General features: G+C 38.0%; 2 protein-coding genes and 1 long non-coding RNA gene across 3 annotated transcripts in view; 1 reads left to right on the forward strand and 2 right to left on the reverse strand.

The window, feature by feature from the left end:
- LOC143902602 (uncharacterized) overlaps positions 1–22,515 on the reverse strand; it is a 123,748-nt gene that overhangs the window by 84,653 nt on the left and 16,580 nt on the right. The gene's annotated exons all lie outside the window — the stretch shown is intronic.
- On the reverse strand, positions 1,472–22,052 carry Wat (worker-enriched antennal transcript). The gene is made up of 3 exons (XM_077415224.1): positions 21,740–22,052; positions 7,941–8,073; positions 1,472–4,703 (listed from the first exon to the last, which is right to left on the reverse strand). The coding sequence occupies exons 1-3, from the start codon at positions 21,746–21,748 to the stop codon at positions 4,585–4,587; spliced, it is 261 nt and encodes an 86-aa protein (XP_077271350.1). The 5' UTR covers positions 21,749–22,052; the 3' UTR covers positions 1,472–4,584.
- LOC143902378 (uncharacterized) lies at positions 8,080–14,985 on the forward strand. The gene is made up of 5 exons (XM_077415223.1): positions 8,080–11,085; positions 11,192–11,265; positions 11,766–11,897; positions 12,074–12,206; positions 12,454–14,985. The coding sequence occupies exons 2-4, from the start codon at positions 11,197–11,199 to the stop codon at positions 12,197–12,199; spliced, it is 327 nt and encodes a 108-aa protein (XP_077271349.1). The 5' UTR covers positions 8,080–11,085; positions 11,192–11,196; the 3' UTR covers positions 12,200–12,206; positions 12,454–14,985.

A 22,515-nucleotide genomic window follows, 5' to 3' on the forward strand; every position in this document is an offset into this window, starting at 1 on the left:
CAAGATCGTACGCATGGAGCGTCGATAATAAAGTCGACCGCGAAACGAATGGGGGATCCGAATGGAAGCCATTAGGGAACGAAAAGGATTCCGCCTCCGTTCCGATTGTAATCAATTTAAACGCGAGAACGCCCTAATGATGAACGGCAGCGCTCAAAAATAATTGTCGACAAATGACATCCGACCAAGTTAGGCGTGAAAATGATTCGAGCGATCGAGGCGTGTATTTTGCGATCGCATCGTGTCCGCTAATGCTTAGAAATTGCCGTCGGCTTTGAAGTGTTAGATCAATTTTACGTACATACATCAGATGTCAGATAGACGATTTCTAATCTTTGCAGCGTTGAAACCGAGCGGCATTGCTCCTGCTTTAAGAATCATATCGACACAACCTACAGCTGGTTAGTCAAATGTACTGGAACGCTTTATACTGAGTCATTAAAAACTTCTTTCGGGCGTCCCGTGCGGATGTCTTCCCGTCTAAATTAATGTGCCGTGAAAAAAAAAAGTATTTAACGAAGATATCGTTAAGTTACGAGAGTTCGTTTCCACAGGGAATACCGACGACGAGTTTCGGGGAAAATTCGTTTTTCGCACCCTCCTCTCCTTTCAACCCCAGATAAATTTCCGTCAAGGACGTCCGGAGGGGTCAACAGTTTTTGCGTGTTGCGTAATTAAATGCGGATCGTCGGGTTTAATGACTATCAAGGGGAACGAATGGCCGTTTGACCTAGAACGGTGTGCCGTCTTTATGCCGCTGTATTTTCTTTAGCCGCATCAAGATTCACGACGGACGGCTTGTTATCGGTATGAGATACAATCGTTCGTAATTGGCAAATTGCAGATGAAGATATTCACGCACTTTTTATCACGTGTATTTATCGCTCGCGAGATTTCGAAATAAAAGCTATTGCAAAAGTATTTATTCGACGGAATATATAGTCACGCTCGCGAGTTGCATCCTCGGCTTTATCAACTCGATTAGCGCAAAAACGTGCTTCGGCGGCCCGGCGGTTTTATTTCTTGCCGGAGAATTAAATTACACTTTGCGCTTGTTATCTGTGCTAATGCGCTGGTTAATCTTCAGAATTGTCCCGATAAAGCAGCCGCGCTTCCCCGAGCTACGCGAGAACTCGGAGTTTTACTTTCGGACTTAACGTACCTCGTCTCCTCCAGCCCGTGTCCTCCATGACGTTAATCACGCCACGGTTGCCCGAGATTTACGTTTTCTCTCCCGTGTCGAGTTAACGCGCGCATTAACAAGTGCAAAACGTTATAAAGTGCGAGATGTACAGGCTTTCCCTCGATATCAGCGGCGCGTGTTTCGCAGGGAGAATTTATTCGCCCGCCATTCACTTCTTTTGCGTCGTACGCGAGTTTTAATACCGTGACTGGTGCCTTTCTTCCCCGCTATCTTTTATAGAGTTATATAAAATGTGCACGCGCAGCGTTGCGGGATATTCCGTTTGCATTTTTTTTTTTTTTTTTTTTTTTTTTAATCGCGCATTTTTTCAATTGGGCTGGCACAACAAATATCTAAGACAAAGGATAATAAGGATATATATACTCGGGTACAAGCAATTTACGAATCTTTGTTTCTTGCCGAATCAATCCGACCGATCTTCGTCAAACCATTATTCGCTAACAGTAATGTACTTTAAACTTTATTGCGTCGAACTAATATTATTGCGTCAACGCATTACCGTTCGCGATTACGCGTTCTTTCTTTATCGGTTTTTTTTCCCGCAGACGCACAAATTATGCAACCGTAAATAGCCACTCCTTCGATGACACTTGACATTCTTAGGTAGCACTGGTCTTCCAAGAGACAGCCGGTAACGAAATAAAATCGCGATCCCCCGTTGTCGTTCTCTTTTCGAGAAGGACGTCGCAACATCATTCGACGCGAAGAGAAACGAAATTTTACGATTATTCTCATAACACCGAATTCGGCTCTTTTAATCGTTTTGTCACTCTCTAATAAATATTCCATGACGCGGGATTCTCCAATGTGTTGCATGAACGTCTTATGTAATTCCTCTCATCGCCAAGAAATACATACTTCATTTTTATGAGTGTCATATACTTTGATGACTCTCGCCTGTATTTGAAAAAAGATTTCGGATGGACCGTAACTCTCAGAAATGTGCGTACACAATCTTATTTGATATAAAAACACGCTTTTCGTACAATCGAGAACGAGCAGGAACGGCGATTCGCGCGACTAAAAGGAAAAAACTGATCGAACTTGATTCAGTGCGTGACCGGCTCGGTTCTGGTCAGAGGCCAAGGATCGAGAGAGCGTTGATCCTCGCTTCTCCGTCTCCGTCTCTCTTCCGGTATTCGCGTCGCTGACCAAAAAGGCAACCTTGTCGCCTTGACGACCTCGTAACACCTGTTACGCGCAGTGGAGTAACTTTAAGTAAGGTTACGCGTAAAACGAGTTTGCGAGTCGTCCTACGAGGCCGCGCAGCCTCGAAAATCGCTTTCACCGAACCGTCGCGTTACGTCAAGGCTGAAGATTCCCCACGCTAAGGAACCGGTATATACAGCTGCAGTTCGTCTGCATTTCGCGGAAGGAGGAAGTACAAAGGTTCCATCTTCTCGATTAGCGAACTTCCCTGCTCTCGCTCTCTCTCTCTTTCCTCTCTGTCTCTCTTTTTCTCATTACGTCTCGTTATGCCGCTTGATGATTCTACCGCGCGGCCGAGCGCAGGTGCGAAGGACGGCGCGTGAAATGAAAGCCGAGCGTGCGCTCAAATTACCGGAAGAGACACGTTGCCCCTGCGTACACCACGTCGCGGAAATCAAGGGGATCCGATTACGCGCAAGGAAACCCGTTTCACGATTCTACAATACGTTCGGGTCCCTGAATCGATTTGCAGACGCAGGACCCGATCTCGCTTTCCGACTCTCGCTTCGTGCAAATGGGTGACCGGTAAAGTGGCTTGCTGGGTATCGCTAACAAGGTTAATAAGATAACGGCAAAATCTCTATTATATATCGAAAAAAAAAAATGATTCGTGCTCACCGCCGTGTAATTACAGATAAAAAGGGGGCACGTTTATTGAACGTTCACCGCAACATTTTGCGGAGACCAATTATGGCGATACCACGCCATGGATATTAAACATATTACTTCTTTCTGTAGACTTACCTTACACAGTGCGAGAGATTACGATGCTTATCTTCTAGTGCATTCCTGTCACCAGACATGCGGTGCACGTTACATAGTAACTAAAAGACCCGCGTACCACGTATTAGTATCGTCTCACTGTCACGGCTTGCGATCTCCGAATTGATCTCCAATTTAGGGGGAATCGCAAGTAAGACGAGCGAGACGTCGAAAGTTTAAGTTTTATAGCATGCTCGTGATCGCAGCCATCCGTTCGTAATGCCATCTCTCAACGTACAGCTTCCCGGGATGTACGTAATGAGAAGAGCTGATTGTCGTCCTCGACGTGAACGACAGAATACCATTAGCACACTCGCAAAACGACGTACCCGCCGAGATTCAAGGATCAAAAACGTCGGGCCGGTAAGACGAAGCCGACCTTCGCGGGAACGTAACAAACGAAGGTAATAGGGGAAAGAATTTTTGCGGTTTTCTGCCAATTCTCAGAGCCGTGTGTATTCGAACATCATGGTCGGAGAATCGGGTGATTCTTTTAATAAGCCAATTTTTTTACACAACGTAAGAGGAAATCAAAATTACAACGCTTGTGCGTACGTCAGATTTGCGACGATTATATATGCTGAGGATTCTTCTTTTTATTAACTTACATATTTATATATTTATATAACGCTATTAACAATTATAAAGAATGTCCGAATAGTCGCGCAACTTGCAATAAAGTCACGTTCGTCATTTTAATACATGCTTTTAATTATAGCGTATCAAAATGCAATATTGCAAGTTTCAGCATTGCATTGAATTGTACTCCATTAACATAAATATTTAACTGATTAACGCTTTATATTTGACAATATCAACAAACCAGCAATATCATCATGAATACGTGTATAATATTTTTTTGCTCGACTCTCGAAAAATTGCATAATTGACAAGCTCTTTACTTAACATTATAGTATCACGTAAAACATATTTCTTTATCATGTGACGATATTGCTGTATTTAAAGTGTTAATATGCGTTTCAGAGAGTCTCGCGTGACTTTTCGAACATCTCACAAAACAATAAACGCTACAGTGCCGCACATGCACAGTGCGCATGAACATGCACCCTCGGTTAAAATTCGGAGGAGAAGGGAAGGTTGGGAAAATGTGTGCATCATAGACTATGTTATTTCATAAGTGACAACAATAAATAGTGTTTATACATAAATTGAGTGCAAAGGAACGAACGAGATATCGCGTGATTAAAAGATATTACTCTCCTTTTCTCTCTGTTTCTCCCTTTTCTACTTATTCTGTTATCCTCTCGACGACTCTTTGGGTTGTCTTACATGCAGAGACTGGTCACGTAAAGGCTCGCCGACTCGTATTCCACCACCGAATTCTTTCAACCCATTCCTCTATTTTCTTTTTTTTTTTGTGGAGGATGCATCGAGATTTTTTTTTATTCTCAGATGTGGGCGTACGTATTACCTGAGCCGGGTGGCACGAATCCGTATCCGCTCGCGCCCACGATGACGCCGCTGGTCTCACCTGTGTCTGGTGGCCCAGATGGGAATAACACCGGACCTTCGAAAGAAGAAACGCATGTTAAAGCGATATTCTTGTAATCCTTCTTTAAAGGCCGCGATTGTTCTCACGATTGTTATCGTCTCGGTACCAAAAATGCAAACTTCATTTTATTCCTGCATTTCCAGTCAGTAAATACGTCAAAACTTTTAGAGCAATCTTGAATCACATAATAGGAAGAATATTTGATATGCTTGGGATGATCTATGCGGAAAGATTTTAGCTATTGTTTTGATAATACCGTCGATCAACGATTTATAACTGAGTACCGTAGTAGAATGCTACTTATATAAATGTTTTCTATTGACTCTCTTAGTGAATCTATTGACCTCCAGTGATCTATATCGAGTTATACCGGTTAATACAGTGGTATAAGATATATGGGATCGTTATCGACATCGTTCGACGAGATTGAATCGAGTTGATTGGATGCTCGCATCAGTTACAAAGATCATCATTGGCTTTCATGGTCATTGGCGAAGCAGTGATGTGCGGTTGATCGCACATAGTAAACAGGATCATAAAATGTAACGTTAAAGAGTGAAGGACTTTTGATTAACTTTGTAAAAGAACAAAAGGGTTTTGTTCAATGTTATAGAAAATGTTTTACAAGCTATTACTTTTCGTAAATTATAAAATTGTTCAGTATATAAATACATGCACTATAATTAAGATGTTTATGTAATGCCATTCACCGGTGATTATTGCAGCAACATATTTACATATACAATGTATTAATTACATACTCCTTTTTATATTTATTCTCGAATTATTACTAACGTAGTACTAGTAGTACTGGTTTTATCAACACCTATAATCTAATAGAAGCTCAAATAAGACAAAAATTCGAAACAAAAATTCTCCTAAAATTGTATTTGTTTGTCGCGCATATTATATTATTTAACAAACCGCAACTGGTAATAGCGCTACAGTGTTACGTGACATTAAAGGAAAGTTGCACTTATCTACGAAGGAGCAGTGGAAATCCTTTCTAACACGAGGAAGTTGTTCGTGTGCCCGTATTAAATCGGTCTACTGACACGATATTATATATATATATATATATATATATATATATATATATGTGGACGCAGATATTATCTAGATAAGATAATTATCTCTTGACGATCGTAGCATTCGAATAACAAACTATAGTTTCGCCTAGTAGTCTTCTCCTATTATTCGCGATGAAGCAGTAACTGAATGCGCGAGGCGAGCACGCCTCCAGTGAGTAATCGCTATGAATATTCAGCAGTAGAAAAAAACGAACGATTTGTTTGACTGATGTAGGCTTCCGATGTTATCCCGATAATGACTTTCTAAGCAGTAATCTTGATGTAATGGGAATTATGGAAGCAGAAGATAAATTGGAAATGTTAATATCGTTTAATATCGCAATATGAATTGTTTCGAAATTATTATCAGTATTAAGTACGAAAACTACAACTCGATGAACGAGATAAGTAAAAAGTATGTGTATCATAAAACAGAGATAATAAATATATTCTCTTAGATCTGTTGCGTGTAACTAGAATAGTTAGTTTTTGCGTTGTCGAACTAAATGTGATTTATTTTGCTACTTGCTCAGCATCCCGTCAGACACATGATATATGACGCATTATTTATTGTACGTGAATTTGAACTTGACACTTATTCCAATACCGATTATTATGCGCATATACTAACGTTCGAACAGGTTGTAAGGATCGCGTGTCCTATCCGTGTCCGTGCACACAAGCCATTTAAATAATACAGTTCGAACAACCTGAGAAGTAACAGTATTATAATATCCCGAACAGTTACGTTAAATTCTATTATGTTTATAATTATAAAACGATCATAAAATGAGCTTGAGAATCGATAAAATCATATTCCTAAGTTTTTTTTCAATTGCATATAAAATCTACTTTTATAAAAATATTCTGATTTTAATGCAAGAGGTGATTATGATTGAAAGGAACGCACTGATCAACGAGAAATTACGTACGTTCAGAAATTTTACCATAATTCACGAAGTTCACGGAACATATAAAAGCAAATGGCTTGCCTTTCCTTCCGTTACGCGTGCACGTGTTCAGGTAAATCCCTAGTTAACCTCGTTGTTCCGGTAAAAGTTCCGTACTATCTAAGCAAGATAGGTTCTGCATCAATAACAAGACATGACCTACAACGATTCGATTCAGGCTCGTTCCTCTCGATCGCAATCAAACGTTTGATTTTATACGACAGCGCACTTCAAAGAGCATTCCTTTTATATCTTGGATCTTTATGGCTGAGCGGGCACAAACCATCATAAAAACGATTGTTGTATTGTCAATCATGCACGGAATGTTACATTAATAGACGCGGTACGGATAATGAGCCGCAGCTATTAATCTTCAAAAATATTTCCGTATAGCGAACCACGTATTTATCTCATCTACTGAATTTCTGAACAGAAATTACTAAAACTGTTGTAAATGTTTAGTTTATTGTAAAATTGTGCGCTTTTCTATCGTATTAAGGTTTGCACAGTAATACGTGCGGAACAATAATTGTCGCAATTATACTCTGTAACATCTCTCAATAACATCGTAAGCGAGACTTCGTTTCCGAGAAATCTATCACATTGAGGAAAAACTTTCGAACGATCGAGGAATCCTAGCGAGCGGTGTTAGAATGCCTACCATTATTTGCGGATGGAACGAGGCCGTTTCTTCGCGGCGTATGCAAATAGAAGAATACATAAGAACACAAATTATCGTAATTGCATGGCATGATGCTCAGCTTCCTGATAACGTTGGAGGATATACAAGCGCGAACGAACACTTCCGAAGCATACCATAAATCTCAATGAGTACTTTGAGTCATCTAACAATAGCGTATGGACAAAAAGAAGAAAGCATAATTGTTTTGGTATAGTGAGCAATCGCGCACGGTAATGTCGGTAATAATATACCGACAAATCATCTTCGAATTATGCAAATTCAAGTAGCCGCAGTTATAAAAGTGTATGCAAGAGTCATCACAGAAAATCTTATAAGCGATGCCAGAAATTTATACTTGATTAATTTACAATTTTATAAAATGTTGCAATACATATCAACGATGTAAAATATATCCGGCTATAATTAAAAAGTAATAAGTATTACTGTAATTCTGTTAATCTACATTGAAGCTTATAATCGAAGAAGCGCTGTTCGTTATTCTTTTAACGACACATTTATATAATCTTGGTTGTTGTGTAATACAACTTACCCCTATTTGATCTTGGATCCCTCATTATTGCGGCCGAAATGCCTCCGTAAGGACCAAATCCCCTGAAAAAATGCCTGAAATCCTGTGCCGAGACGCTCGCCAGGACGGCCATGACAAACGCGACTAGAACAATCTGCAATTAAGAATTCGTAAATTTGTAATTCTCACGAAAGCGTTTTACTCGTTCAAATTTGAAGAGTGTGTGTCTCGATGTTTTTAATAAGCGACCGATATGTGATAAACTTAGGATCAGATATTTCCTTTGCATTTTATATCAAATTAGAGAAGTTTCGTAAGTGAGATCGTAAATCTATATAATGACAATAAAGCAGTTTGATGTGAAAACTGAATTAAGTTCGTGGAAACGTCTAAGGAAAAAATAAGAACAATAACATCTCATTTTACATTGTTGTGAAAATTGTTGTGTAAAAGAAGCATAACGTAAGAGGAAAAGTAACCCTAACTCGGATGTTCAATCTTATATTTTTAAACTGCATTACGAAATTATATATGTAGCAACCGCTTCTTGTGAATCGCAAATTAGACGCGATATCATGCTTAACTAAGAGAGAATCTTTCTCAATGAGCATTCACACGTCCAGTATGTTGCAGTGATTTACATAGATACGGAAAGATAGACATTAAGGAGCCAAGGACATCATTTTTCGCTCGTTGTATAAACCGGTTACTAATTAGAACAAAATAAGAATGCTTTCGCGTTCAAGTCAGTCGTATTCTCACGGAGCAACAGCTGCTTTGACGAAACTTACTCTTTGTAGCGCAAGTGAGTGTTCAAATCATCGCGAGAGTAGTTTCGACCGTTACAGCTGTCCGAAAAACGACCGTTATTTTATCAGCGTATCCTGTACCAAAGTCCGTGTCGATCTAGCCTGTCAGGTGCTAAATAATGGCACTAATCCGCATAACGACGTTAAGTATAGGCTTTAAATTATCGAGATAGGCTTTAAGAGCTGGCAGAATGTTCAACGCACAGCCGTACGTCGCCCGTTGAAAATTGCGCGCTGTAAAACCTCGAAATTATATCCCTTTGCTTATCTACGCGCTCTCTGCGGTCTGTGAAGTTATATCGTCCGTAACGAAGGTGCGTGACAATTTTTACGGCTGATCGATCGCCGACCACGTTTCCAGTGTACAATTTCCACCGCAAGCCGCAGAAATTTACGACCCTACGACACACTTCTTTAAATAGCCATTCCGTTTGATATTTACAAGTAAATATGCCACTTAACATTTTCATTGAAAATGGCCTGACATACGTTTGCGCAACCGGCTAGAAATCGGATTTTGACAAAAATTGCTAGATCCGTTACGAAAAAAAAAATCTTATTTGTCTTTAGCGTGAGTTTATTTGTTTCTTGACAACAATTTTATTTTTACATTTACTGCGGTGTTTGTTGTGCAGTCGCGATTTTCCATCAATTCTAGACTTGATGGCTGCATCGCGTTCAAATCTTTCGCGCACCAATCTATCGCGCTCCGTAATGTCGTAAGACAAACACTGTCACAATCCACAATTGACGAAGAAAGCCGCAAGGACTCTCGTCGGCTTAGGATGACGTAAACCTCCTCTGCGTTCGCTTCGAAAAAATCCGTTATCGCGCCACGAATTTTATGTATTTCTTACGCAAACGCGAGAAAGGTGGAGCAACAGGAGAACGATTCGTCGAGTCTCAATTTCTTTCTTTTTCGAGATATCGTTTACGTAAAGCATCTGATGAAATCGTTACAGCCGATTTACGGCCTATACCTTTCAACGAGGGATCAAACGCGTCGAGAAGCAGATCGTCGAAGGACATCGCACTATTCGATCGTAATTACGGAAAACATAGGCTCTCGAGGTAATCGTTCGAATAAAGGTTACCTCGATTGTCGGCACGATCGGAGCGATACCGAGTTCGTTCGCCGCGATTTGTTCGTTCACGAGATTTCCGTATCAGAGGCAAGGTGAGCCGCTACCACGGCCGCTTTCCGTCGAACTTCTTTTCGCGCGGTTTTCTTTCGCCGGTGCAATGTCAAGGTGAATCGGCTGGTGGTTCGCCTTTAAAATTGCGAGCACCGTACGTGCAGTTTCGCGGAACGGAACTTTGCTACAAAGTTGATCATGCGAAAACACTTAGGTCTGTTCCTCGGACTTAATGTTCGGACAGGAATTCCGAGAACGGCGATTTTTGCAGTAACTGCTTTCGGATTGCCAGGATTCTGGGACTTTGATCGTGACGGTATCTTTTTACGACAGCGATCTATAACCGTTATGGTAGCGATCTATAACCGTAGAGAATTAATAGCGGGACAAATTAATGCTGCCAACAATTTATTATCTATTTTCTGTTAATATACGCCGTGAATTAGTTTCAACGCTCGACATTTCGACATATAATTCCAGGCGGCCGGATTATTATCTTACAAGCGTAATGCAATAACGTATTGCCGTTAACGAAGCATAATTAATGGACCGAAAATCGCGCACCCCGTGCAATGATGCAACGGAGCAAACATTTATTCGGCGAAATATGGAATAACGATCGTATCGCCGAGAATAAATACAAGTGCAGATTACACATAGACATACAATTTTATACATTTATACATTTTGTACAATTTTATACGACAGAATGTAATGCTTTGCACACATTTCTTGCACACAGCTCTTAGCCTTATATATATATTTTACTGCATTTGTATAGAAATAAATTTAAATTTCTTAAAATTATAAGGTACATTAATTTCTCTTTGTCATTAAATCACCTCTCCTTTATCTCTACCTATCAGCATCATATATATGTAAAAAAAGATTGATTCAAATATTTAGAACATGAAATAGGTTTATATTTAAGTGATTATTATAATCAAAAGAAAGAAAAATTTTGGATCGGATAGTATACGGTAGTTATTAAACCGGATTATAAGCACGTCACGAACACCTTGAATTCATCGTTGAATCCAAGGAGTGCTTTGTTCTGGAAATTGATTCTTATTTACAAACAACGTTTGTTAATAACGTTTTTCCAGAATGCCCCGATCTCCAAGGTGATTTGACTTAGTATGTTCTTTGTAGTCAGAGAAGACGGCAACAAAAACCTGATATCATAGTCTTGCTTAGAATTACAAATTTTTTCACACACAGGTGAGATAAACTATAATTAATTAAATATAATTAATAAAAGATAAATTTTAATTTGCGTATTTCCAATTGCATATTTTTTTTCTAATGTATATGGAATATGTTACAGCAAAAATGAACGGCAGCTCGGAAAATGCGAGACCAAATGACAACTCAAAAATATTGCACGACTCCATAAGTCAGGTATTTATACATATATATATATATATATATATATATATTCTTCTTTATTCCTCTCTCTTATATATATATATATATATATATATATATATATATAATTTTTTTATATCTCTTTCTTTCTTCGTCAAAGTCAAATCGTCTTTGATATTCTGTTTCCAAATCTTTTATCTTTATACCATTATTTCTCGTTTCTTCTCCCAGTTGTCCAATTCCGCCACAATTAAACTTTTTTTCCGTCTTTTCTTAACACTTGCACCCTTTTTACCTCTATCAATACCTTTAGATTCTCCTGTATAAATTAGTTTACCTCTTTGACTCACAATCAGTCCTCTGTCTTTATTTCCACTTCTTTTATGATATATATATATATATATATATATATATATATATATAATACTCTTTTTCTTTTCTTCTCACTTTTTCCTTTCATTGCGCTTTTTATTCTTTTTTCTACTTTCTTCTGGTTTTTCTCTTCACTTGCTATGTCTTATTTTCTTTCTTAGAAATTAAAAAAAACAGAGATTGATGTCTTACAATTAAAAAAAGAACTGGAACTATTTTGTAAAATTGGGGAGCTTCAAATAAAATGCTTTTATTTAAAATTATCCATTACGGAGGCAGCTTATTCTAAGAAGGTGAGAAGAAATTGTCCGCGTTCCTCAAAAAGATAAAAAAAAGTCCTTGATATAGCCAATTTCCATAATATTTAATTAAAATTTAAGAAAGATTTTTTACAAAATGGCCACTACTCGATTACTAACGCTGCCGGCTGCGATTTGTAATATCTGTGTTTTTCTACATTTATTTTTAGTTAGACGAAGCAAAGGGAAAAATTAAAGCGTTGGAAAAAGAAAATATAAAACTACAAAAATCAAACGATAAATATAAAAAATTCATTGACGATATTCAGAAGGAAATTAATCAATTAAATGTTTGAAAAATAAGTAAGTATCGACATTGTGTTACAAGATATTTTTATTTTTATTCTGTTAGATATTAAATCTTAATCCAGATTACATTTTAATGAGAATTAAATGTTTCAACTTTATGTAAAAATCTATTCTGTGTTATAATGTATACGATTGCAGTCCGATCAAGTTTCCAAACAAAAATTATTTATTATTTTTTGCATGAAACGTTATGCTTGACGTTTTACAATAAAAAATAAATAATTTTAATTTTTAATTTCAGCTTTGATCAGGCCTCAAACAGAACAAATCCTCAGGAAATCCTGAATATGTTCAAGACATTTCTAAGATCAACCATAAATGATATAAGATTATGTATTAGGGTTATTACTTTTGGATGGTATACTTAATTAGTTTCACAGATCATCACTGCGTTTTTGGTTCTTCTAAGTTAAGACTGTTTTAAAATTGTTTATAAATATATTGTCATTATATCAATAAATATATCAATAAATTGTATTGGATCCCAATTATAGAGCTCCTTACAACTAAAATATAACTTGACAAGTTAAACTTCAACGGTGAACGAGTCGCATTCTTGTCATTATATTTTAAAAGACAGCACATACTTGTTGCAGACCGACCGTAAATATCGATCGCCGAATAAATACAAGTGCGGGAAGATATAAGCTAGTGACGAGGCTCAGTCGCGGGACGGCAGATTGACAGCACTTTTAATTAATAACATTCATTAAAAGAGGGTGAACGCGCGAACTGCTATTTACGATTTTTCTACAGACGTACGTTTTCTTGTTTCCGATTCTTATCGGGTGCGGTCGCGTGTCTCCAGTATAATTCACTTGGTTAATTAGCCATCCAATAAAGTGAATAAACAACCACCGATCTCAACAGTTGACTTACATAGTCACGTAGGAGTCGTATCAATATATAAATACAAATTGATTAGAACTAAATGCAACGTATGTGTAAACCGTGATCGAAGTATACAAGAATTTAGAATAGGCGGTAATGTAGTTTTAGACAGGTGTTTTATAAAAAAAAACTTTACATAAATAACATATATATAATTTTTAAGACCCTTTAAGTTGTTCACTAATGCCATTTTAATTTTTAAAGACTTATTATTTTGTCAGAGATACCGAATATAAAAAAGAATCTCGTGTCAGATACACAGTAATCCGTCTCAAAATCAATTCCTATAGAATGCATCATTGAATTTTTTTATTTCCAGTAGCTAGAAAATTAGAAATTTAGATTTGAAAACAATAATAAAAGAATTTTACGATGTATTTACAGACTACGTCAAAGGCTAGCTGGCGAATCAGATTTTACACGAAAATGGAATGGATAAAATGATGACATTGTGACAATTCATAGAATTACATTCATGAAACACGTTAATTTTTTCTGTGAAGCACAGTCCAATTTTAGTGATTACATCTTTCTCGGAAATTTTTCGTGTCTACGCCCGCGCCGTACATCGTCACGCAATAAAATTAGACGCAAAGATCAAGGCACGAAACACACGGAGAAGAAGTCGGTTACACAAAATTATGAGCAATCTTATTTCAGCGTTGCGTTGTAACTTCAAACACCGCGACAGTTACATCTCTACTCGCACAGCGTGAAGGCAAGGTGAAGGCGAAGCGAAGCATTCTATATCGAGATGCTAACTCCTGGAGATCTCTCCGCGGCGGCGGTGAGACCGGGTGAGATGACGGAGAGGACCTTCGGAATGGAAGAGATCAGGCTCGCGATTACGACACAATGGTCAGTCGAGCGGAAATTCTGATGACAATGCGAATATCGAGGAGAAATGCGGGCGCGAAGCGAAGAAAGTAATTTAGAGAGAACCATCGCTCTCGCTGTTACTCGCCTAACTCGCCATCGGTGGCATCACGCCGCCTTCGTTTCTACGAGGTCGCCTACAAAATGCGGCACACATGTGCGTAAGACCGTGACGCGAGATCACGCCGGCCAGATATCTCCGTCCGCGAACGCGCGGACGATCGCGAGAGGAGGGGAGGGGTAGGAAAAAGCCATCTACATAACGACATATGTCTGTGGAAAGGGAAAAAAATGCGCGTAGCGGTATTTTGCGACGACACGATTTCGCATGGCAATTTATTTTACGGCCGCGAGGCGATATCGCCGATCGAACGCCACGATCCGCGACCGTGCGATCGTTCTCCGCTCAGAGGTTGCGTTTGTTTATCCGCGGACGAGAAAAAAAAAACGAGGAACGCGGGCGTAGTTTCATTACGCGAGCGGTATTTCATTCCGCTGTTTTGTCTCCGCGAACTCGGCGACTCATCGGACGACGGAACGACACCGATGAATATTCATCATCCACGATGTAATAACTCATACCGCGTCTCGTCGTCGATATTCATAGGATTAGAGAAACGGCCTTTCGAAAGATATTGCGGCCGCGTGTCACGTCGCTCGGCGAGATACGTCGCGAGAATTTTACGATAAATTAATTTCCCGCGTCTGTCCGCGCTGCAAAAAATTTCAAGTCTTCGTTAAAAGCATTGATTTCCGTAGGGTATATTACGTTGTTTTATATATATATATATATATTTTTTTTTTTTAAATCTTGAATATCTTGAATAAAAGCCGTAACGATTTATGTTGCTACTCGTGATATCCACTGCTGTTCACGCGTAATTTCATGAATCGATGACAAATCAATTAATCTAAAGTTATTCCGACGTGCCAAGCCTTCGAATCATCCTATTAATTTATTTATTCAAGCTCGACATGTTAATTATTGAGTCGTATATATCTTTCATTCGTGCGCGCCTTGCAGAAAAACCTGAGGGAAAAATGTAACAAACCGGTATAATAAACTTGGCTCTAGATATCCGTATTGCCCGTATTTAATTTATATACTTATATATTAAGTTAACAACTAGTTTCTATATTACTACAAGGAAATTTGTTAATTTTTTCCTTATTGATGTATTGAGGAAGAATCAAAAGATTCATTGAATAGATCTGAGATATGGAGATATCAGTATATTCTAATATAACATTTCTAATTACATTTATTATTTATTATCAGACGTAACTGAGCATATTGTTACTTTCACTTGATATTTAAGCCTAAGACGGCTGACAATTTATTTATAGATAAGCAAATCTTTTGTTCGTTTACTTTATGGAACGGATGATTTCTCGTGAATCATGTTCCTGAATCGATAACGATATTGGACAATCTAAGGATAGGGGGAAGCGTTTTTTAGCCCGAAGATAATAATGTACGTTACACGAATACCTAGATAGAGTACGGTCAGATACTTAACAGTGTCTATACGTTAAAGGCACACTTCCGCGTTCGGCACCGAGTGAAACGTCCGTGTTCGATCTGTTCCTGTGGGTGAACTTTTACACCATTAATATTAATCGGCGCAATATTAGCTTGCTGTGTATTCGAAGAATGTACGTGTGTGCGCAATAAGGAATCAAGCTGATGGGCAACAATTTAAAATGCTAGCTGATCGCAAGATAGTTTGCGATAGCGAGGTCTTTAATACGTTTATCATTACAAAAGTCTCAAATAGAAATCTGTTCCTCGTTATTTAATCTTTATTTTTCTAATTGATTGTTATATCAATATAAAACTGTAATCGACACACAAGTAACATTAATGTACAATTATATTCCGAGGCGTATTATTACTTATTTAGCATGTAGATAGTCAATAATAAAGGAATAGTTTTATCAGATTTCAAAATAAAATATTTCAAAATTTATTTTCCATGCATGTTGTATACATTAACATCGCCTGCAATACTGATTCATGATTTTTTCATTAGGGACAATCCAATTAACTTAAAGTTTTTTTTCCTGGTAACGTAACTTGTGACTTCTAACAGTTACAAGCGCATTACAAATCGCAATATATCGTTACTGGATAACTGGGACAGGAGATTTCTAATAAATTCGTCGATATATTATAAAACATCTTCCGCATTTGTAACTTCTGCGTATAGACGAAATGTATACTTGCACGTAACGTAAGAGGCTGCGATATATAAACATTTTGTTTAAATTGCTTTTCTTATTGTGAGATGTCCGCTTCAATGATGCTAATTTAAGTTGATGAGCGCCACGAGAGCTGGATATGTTAGGAAAATCGAGTAACGCGTTTGTTTCTTTGTGTCCCGTCATGCAAGGTAAAATGTCGCAATTTAAGGCTCATCTACGTTATATCCAAATCGCGGCATCGAAGGTGACAGGATATTATTATTTTTCTGCTATAATTCGTGATTTTTAGTTATGAAGCAGAATGCGAAACGATTACACTCATTCAACGTAACACTGTCAGAAAGCTAACGGTAAGAAATTATAATTTCTCATAATTCCGCACCGGTTGCAATAAATTCGGATAATGCCGATAGATTTCGAGGAAATAAAGTGCAAAGTTCGACTCAAGACATTAAATTTAGCAAACAGCAAAAAGAAATTACGTTTAATTTGCAAGCGATCTTATCATTGTTTTTTTTTTTTCAATATAATTTTTACTCATCGCAACGCGAATATGTATAATTATCCTCCCTTACCTCGAAGCAATCTAAAAGTTAATAATAGTGTCAGCCGCATATTACACCGTTCACGAAAAATCCGAGCAATGCCGAATTTAATTCGTGGGGACCAATTACGATTCGAATGTTAATGTCTCGGGTACATAAATCATGCTATCCGAGAATATTACAGAGAAGCGCAACCTTGACTGCAATATACGTTATATACGGACCGTTTAGCGTCCACGTACTTGACTAAAACGTCGCGATTAAATTCGTTACGCCGACGATAAGTACATCGGTCAACGCGCGTCGTTTCATACTGTGGGTTTCTATGCCCGCATGAAATTTCCCTTTTAATACGGTCATATGGTCGGCTAGTTTCCTATCTCTCGCAAAAGCGAGGCAGAACTGTGGTCAATATTACGGAAGACAATTTACGATCGTACTTAAATCTCGCGGGCATTTAATCAGGAAGATCGCGGGGGCTTAATGCAAAAGAAAAGGAAAGAAGAAAGTGTGTAGTAGCCCGAGGATCTATTGTTTAACAAGAATGCAGGAATTCTTGGAACGGTTGGAAAATTACGCGTCACACGGGCGACGCGACGGGTGCATCGCGAGTGGTTAAACGCCTCTCTTTCACGGAGAGAACAGATGTTACTTTCCTCGCTCCTTTCGTGAGCTGGGAGGCACGCTTTCTTAGAAAATTGATTTGCTGCATGTAATAAAACTATTTCATGGTAACCATATATGATTCAGGATAATTTATGAACTGTAACTTGAAAAGTTCTATAAAATAAATAAGTATCTCCATGATTCTATGTAAAATTACGTAAAATAATTTTTACGGAAGAATCAGTAGCATATATCATTGTTCTCGCAAAATCTCAACTCCTTCCGCGATTTAAAAATCTCAGGAAAACTTCGTTCCAAATACGTAATTAAGTGGATCTGCCGACGGAATTTAATTAACTCGTTCCTTAGACTGCACCTGGAGGACTACACGCGGTAAGCGAGAGTTATAATAAGAGCGCATCATTTTCACGCTATATCATGTAAGGCGCTACCAAGTGAAAGTACACGCACTAAAATCGTTCTAGGACAAGCTCGTTCGCTTCTATGCTAGTATTACGATCCCGCCCTTGGCGGTAACCCAGCCAAGAAAGAGGATCAAAGGTGTTGAAAAACGGGCATGCACGTAACTCATAATGTATTATACGTGTAAAATCCACAAATGTGAAATATTTCAAATGTACGTTAGGTCAGCAAAATTTTACGAAAGTCTAAGAAAAAGATTTTCTAGCTTAGATTTACGTCAAAATATTGTATGTGCTACAGAATAATTAAATCATATGAAACCAATAAAATAAACAATAAGAACTAAATGAAAGACTAAATAGACTAATTTGATTCAAATCTGAGATTAAATGTCATAAATTCATTATTATTATTAATATTATAAGAAATATAAATAACAATGTACGTATGAGTGTAATTTTTTCCACTTTGCAGAAATACATTACGTGGTTCTACTATGATTTCCTCTTCCTACTATATAGGAAGTGCTCTCCTTTCCCCTTCGTTAGACATGTGTAACGGAAAATATATAAGCGAATATTTCCAACGCATTGTGTTATCAGTAATCATGTAATATTGGTGGTTAATGACGTTTTGTGAAAGGGGTCATGCCAATTCAAGAAAGTGGAAAACATTGTAAAAGGATATTTTCGATTGTCACAGTTGGACATTTATCGAAGTACGACGCAAAATGCTGTACACTCTCGCCGATAGAAATAAAAGAAAAGTTAGCAATATGTGTGTAATGACTTGAAAACGTAAACATAGTTTAAAATAATAATCAAAAATTATTTATAAAATTGTTGCTTTTGATTAATTTTGTAAATTTTGACTTAAAATATTCGAAAAATTAGAAAATTTTAAGTATAGATTATTGTAAATCGATAAATCTAATATATATTATATGACTTTTATAAAGTCTAAATTATAGAAAATTTGAAATAAAGTGTACTAATTGAGCAGCTTTCCTAATTATGTTAAAGATCAATTAAAATTTCTTGATTTGCTCCACTTTTTTGCTAAAAAGATTTGCAGTTGCTTTAAAGAAAAATTAATAAAAGAGCAGAAAATTACATACTTTGATCACCAAGATTGTATCATTTTTGTACCATAGACGCACATATATGCACACACACACACACACACACACATATAAATCCGGTAACCACTTGTGAAATCGCGAAGGGAGTGACACAATTGTAGCTTTCTGCATACCATTCGTGCGCTCTAAATTCGTTCTAACTACGCCTATAATAATCTCATAGCTAAATATAAGCGTATATTGGTCTATGGGAGAACCGTATTCGTTTATACAAGGAATTTAACTCTAATTTTAAATATAATGCACAATGCAAATAAATGAAATACTTTGTTCCTTATTTCATTCCGCGCAAATTTTATTAAATATATGCAGTTAAAAATTCGAAACATTTTTGAAGAAATGAAAAAGAATGATATCCAAATAAAGCTACAGATCAAAAATTTATGGAAATATTAAGAATAATTAAAAATTAATATAAATATTATACGTGTATCTTTCACTGCAGCCAGTTTCTTGGTTTTTGCACGGAAAATTTGGTTCTTTGGAATTGCATTGTATTTCACACTATGGCAATTAAAAGTATATTTTATAGATATATACAATGTTAAATCATTGTTTGCTAATGTATCATTAGCATCTCACGATTTGACGTGTGAGCCATGGGATAAATCCAACGCTTACGAAATTACAGCTTATAGTGCACCGGAATTGCACACCGCAACGTTACGAAATTTTCACTAATAGTTTGCATAACCAGTCCAGATTATTAGCACCACTTTCTCGCGATTTATTTGAAAAAATAATGTTTGGAAAACATCGTTAACGTTACCGCGCATAATTTCAAGCCAACTAGACCCGATACTAGTCAGAGATGCTCAATTTCATGCTCATTCCGTGTGCAGCACAGTTTATAAATTAGATCAAATCACGTTCCGCGGGCTTAACTTAATTGCATAACTTTTCGCTTTTAATTCTTTATATTTTCTATATTATATAAGCATATATTACACTTTAATAATTATTTAATAAGTATAATACGTACATTTTTTTAAGTAGACTTAAAAAACCGGATCAATAATAATATAGCACCACTTGAGACGGTAATGGCACTTCTTACTTAGTTTTCCCGGCGATATAAATCTGATACAATTTCTTTCTCTTTTTACAATATCACCATAATATGTGATGTAGTATAGAAATTATGCATTTTTTCTATAACTGTCATGTATATAAAAAACTTGAAGAGAATGTCGTAACGTGTAACACGTGTAGAAATAAAGATATCTAACAGCGCCTTTCATATATCGTTTTGTGTAACCCTTAATTTCTATAATTTCAATAAGAAATTTTAATAAATCAAGGAATCGAGAGTAATGAAACCTAAAATGTGAGTACAGATCATTTTGAGAACAATTAAAATTGCAATCAAAAGAAATAATTTGAATTATCTTAATTAACACGGATTGTTCGTAATGTCCTTATACTAAGCGTACAAGAACTAACGAATAACAATTCTTCATTTTTATTTCGAAAGAGATAAGTTAGAGCCAGGTGATCATTCTTAGAAATATAATCAAGGAAGAGTCTTCCTAATAGCAACGACGTTACTCTTGTTGCATTACGTAACATGTGAACGATCTAAAGCTTGCCGGACACGCCGGTTCACCAACAAACGATCGGACGGCCCGGGGCAAGGCCGCAGACCTGTCTCGCCACGGGCTAGAATCTCGTGAATGAACTGTTACACGGTGTTTGCGGATTTCATTCGCTGCAGCTATTATCTCCGCGCGCATCTCTCTTCCCTAATATGAGAGCTAATCGATCTCTTTCGTTAATTTATCTGCAGCTTGTAATTAACACACGTGAATCTTAAAGGAGAACATTGTAGTACGGGTAATTATCATAGAACAAGCCCGATCTGTAACAGTAGTTTCTTTTTTTTAATAATTGCACTTGAGATTTCTCGTTTCTAAATAATTATTCAACGCCATCCATTGTAGCTAATTGAAATTATCAGCTACCTGTCTGATGCTAAAATCTTTAAACGTTGATTTACGAAAGTTCGAAATCTAGGATAATCGTGGTAAATGCATTTTAACATTACACCGCGGCAGCACATACATCGTTTTAAAATTCTGTTATTCAATTAACGTGAATCAAGGCAAAATTCCTTTTCTTCCATATCTTTAATTGCAATGAAAATTATTAGGCAGATGCCAGGAGTGAACCGACCGTATAAACGTACATAGAAAAGCATGCTTTACTTTATGACCAAACGCAAGGTTCCGGAAATAAGAACGTAGAAAGTCGAGTCGAAGTAGTTGGAGATACATATTTTTGCTTTTACGTCGAAACGCGCGATGTAAACAAGATTCTCATTCATTGTCCGCCTCCAACATAATGCTACCTACGCGAACGATGAACCCGATACGAAGTCTGGATCTATATAATTCCTTAATGCTGTGATAAGGTGTTTAAGCAGCCTAATACGATCGTCGTCTATAAAATTTATTAATTTAGAGCGAAACGTCGCATGGGGAAAATGTGATCCACAGATTATTGGATCCGTGTATTTAAATTACATGTGACATAAAGCTGTGTGAAAGTCAGTAAACTTCCAAATTATCTATTCCCTCATAAAGATGCGCGTGCATTCGAAAATGTTTGCATATCGCTGTTTCTCACAAAACTTCAAGACCTCACTAAGATCTAACGGCACGATCTCACTGGTCCAGAACGAAACACTCTCGACCACTCGCGACTCCGCACGTATCGCGAAAATATAGCGAGACCCTCAGGAGGACTGTCTCTACCGGTCCCTTGCCGTTACTCGTTCGCGCGCGATGGCTCGCTCTTTCGCGAAGCGTATACGGTATCACACATGGGCACATCGTACTTACGATCCTCATCTCTCTTTCTCTGAATCTCCCCCGAAACTGCGGCGAGTCGGAACGAGCGCGTTCTCCGCGTTTCCCCGTGAGCCGTGCACAGGTCGGCCGCCAACTGCAGTTGCACTCTCGTTAAGCGGCGAGTCTAGGAGTACCGCGCAACGGTGGTGTGCCACCTGCCACGCGGGGGTACGTTCTCGGAGTCGCGGGCTCGCGGATGGTAGGGGGGCTCCGGAAGAAACGCCTACCGCGGTGCGGATCGTCAAAAGTGGCGGAGTAGTTTCCTCGTGGTGACGGCGGATCCTAGGTGTCGGAGACTCTCACAGGCTGCTTGCCCGTCTTGACAGTAGAGTTTAACTCCCGGTGGGGGCCGATCCTGGGACTTATATATGTCGACGTTGGAGGCCATCCGCGTCTGTCCCCCTGTTCCCCCCTCGTGCGCCCCCGCCCGAATCATTACCCTCCTGAGGGGCGCGAGCGATGGTCAAGGTGACCTTCGCTTCTCCGCGGGGAATACCGCGGGCGGACGAGAAATTATATGCGAGAGCAGCTTCGCGAGAAAGGCGAACGGAGCCGCCTCGCGGATCGCCTTTCGATCGATTCGACATTTTATATTTTTTACTTGGACGCCGTGAATCACGACGAGGAAGCAGGAAGGATGCATTTGAGCGGCAACGAAAGTATTCCTATAAATCCATGTCTCGAAATTAAGAAAATTTCTTATGTATAACCTGACAAATACGCAACACGAACAAAAACATACTAACTTTGTTACGAAAATTAGATTA

Source organism: Temnothorax americanus, unplaced genomic scaffold (assembly GCF_048541705.1).
Source record: "Temnothorax americanus isolate GAGA-0224 unplaced genomic scaffold, ASM4854170v1 Scaffold4, whole genome shotgun sequence".
Taxonomy (NCBI): Eukaryota; Metazoa; Arthropoda; class Insecta; order Hymenoptera; family Formicidae; genus Temnothorax; species Temnothorax americanus.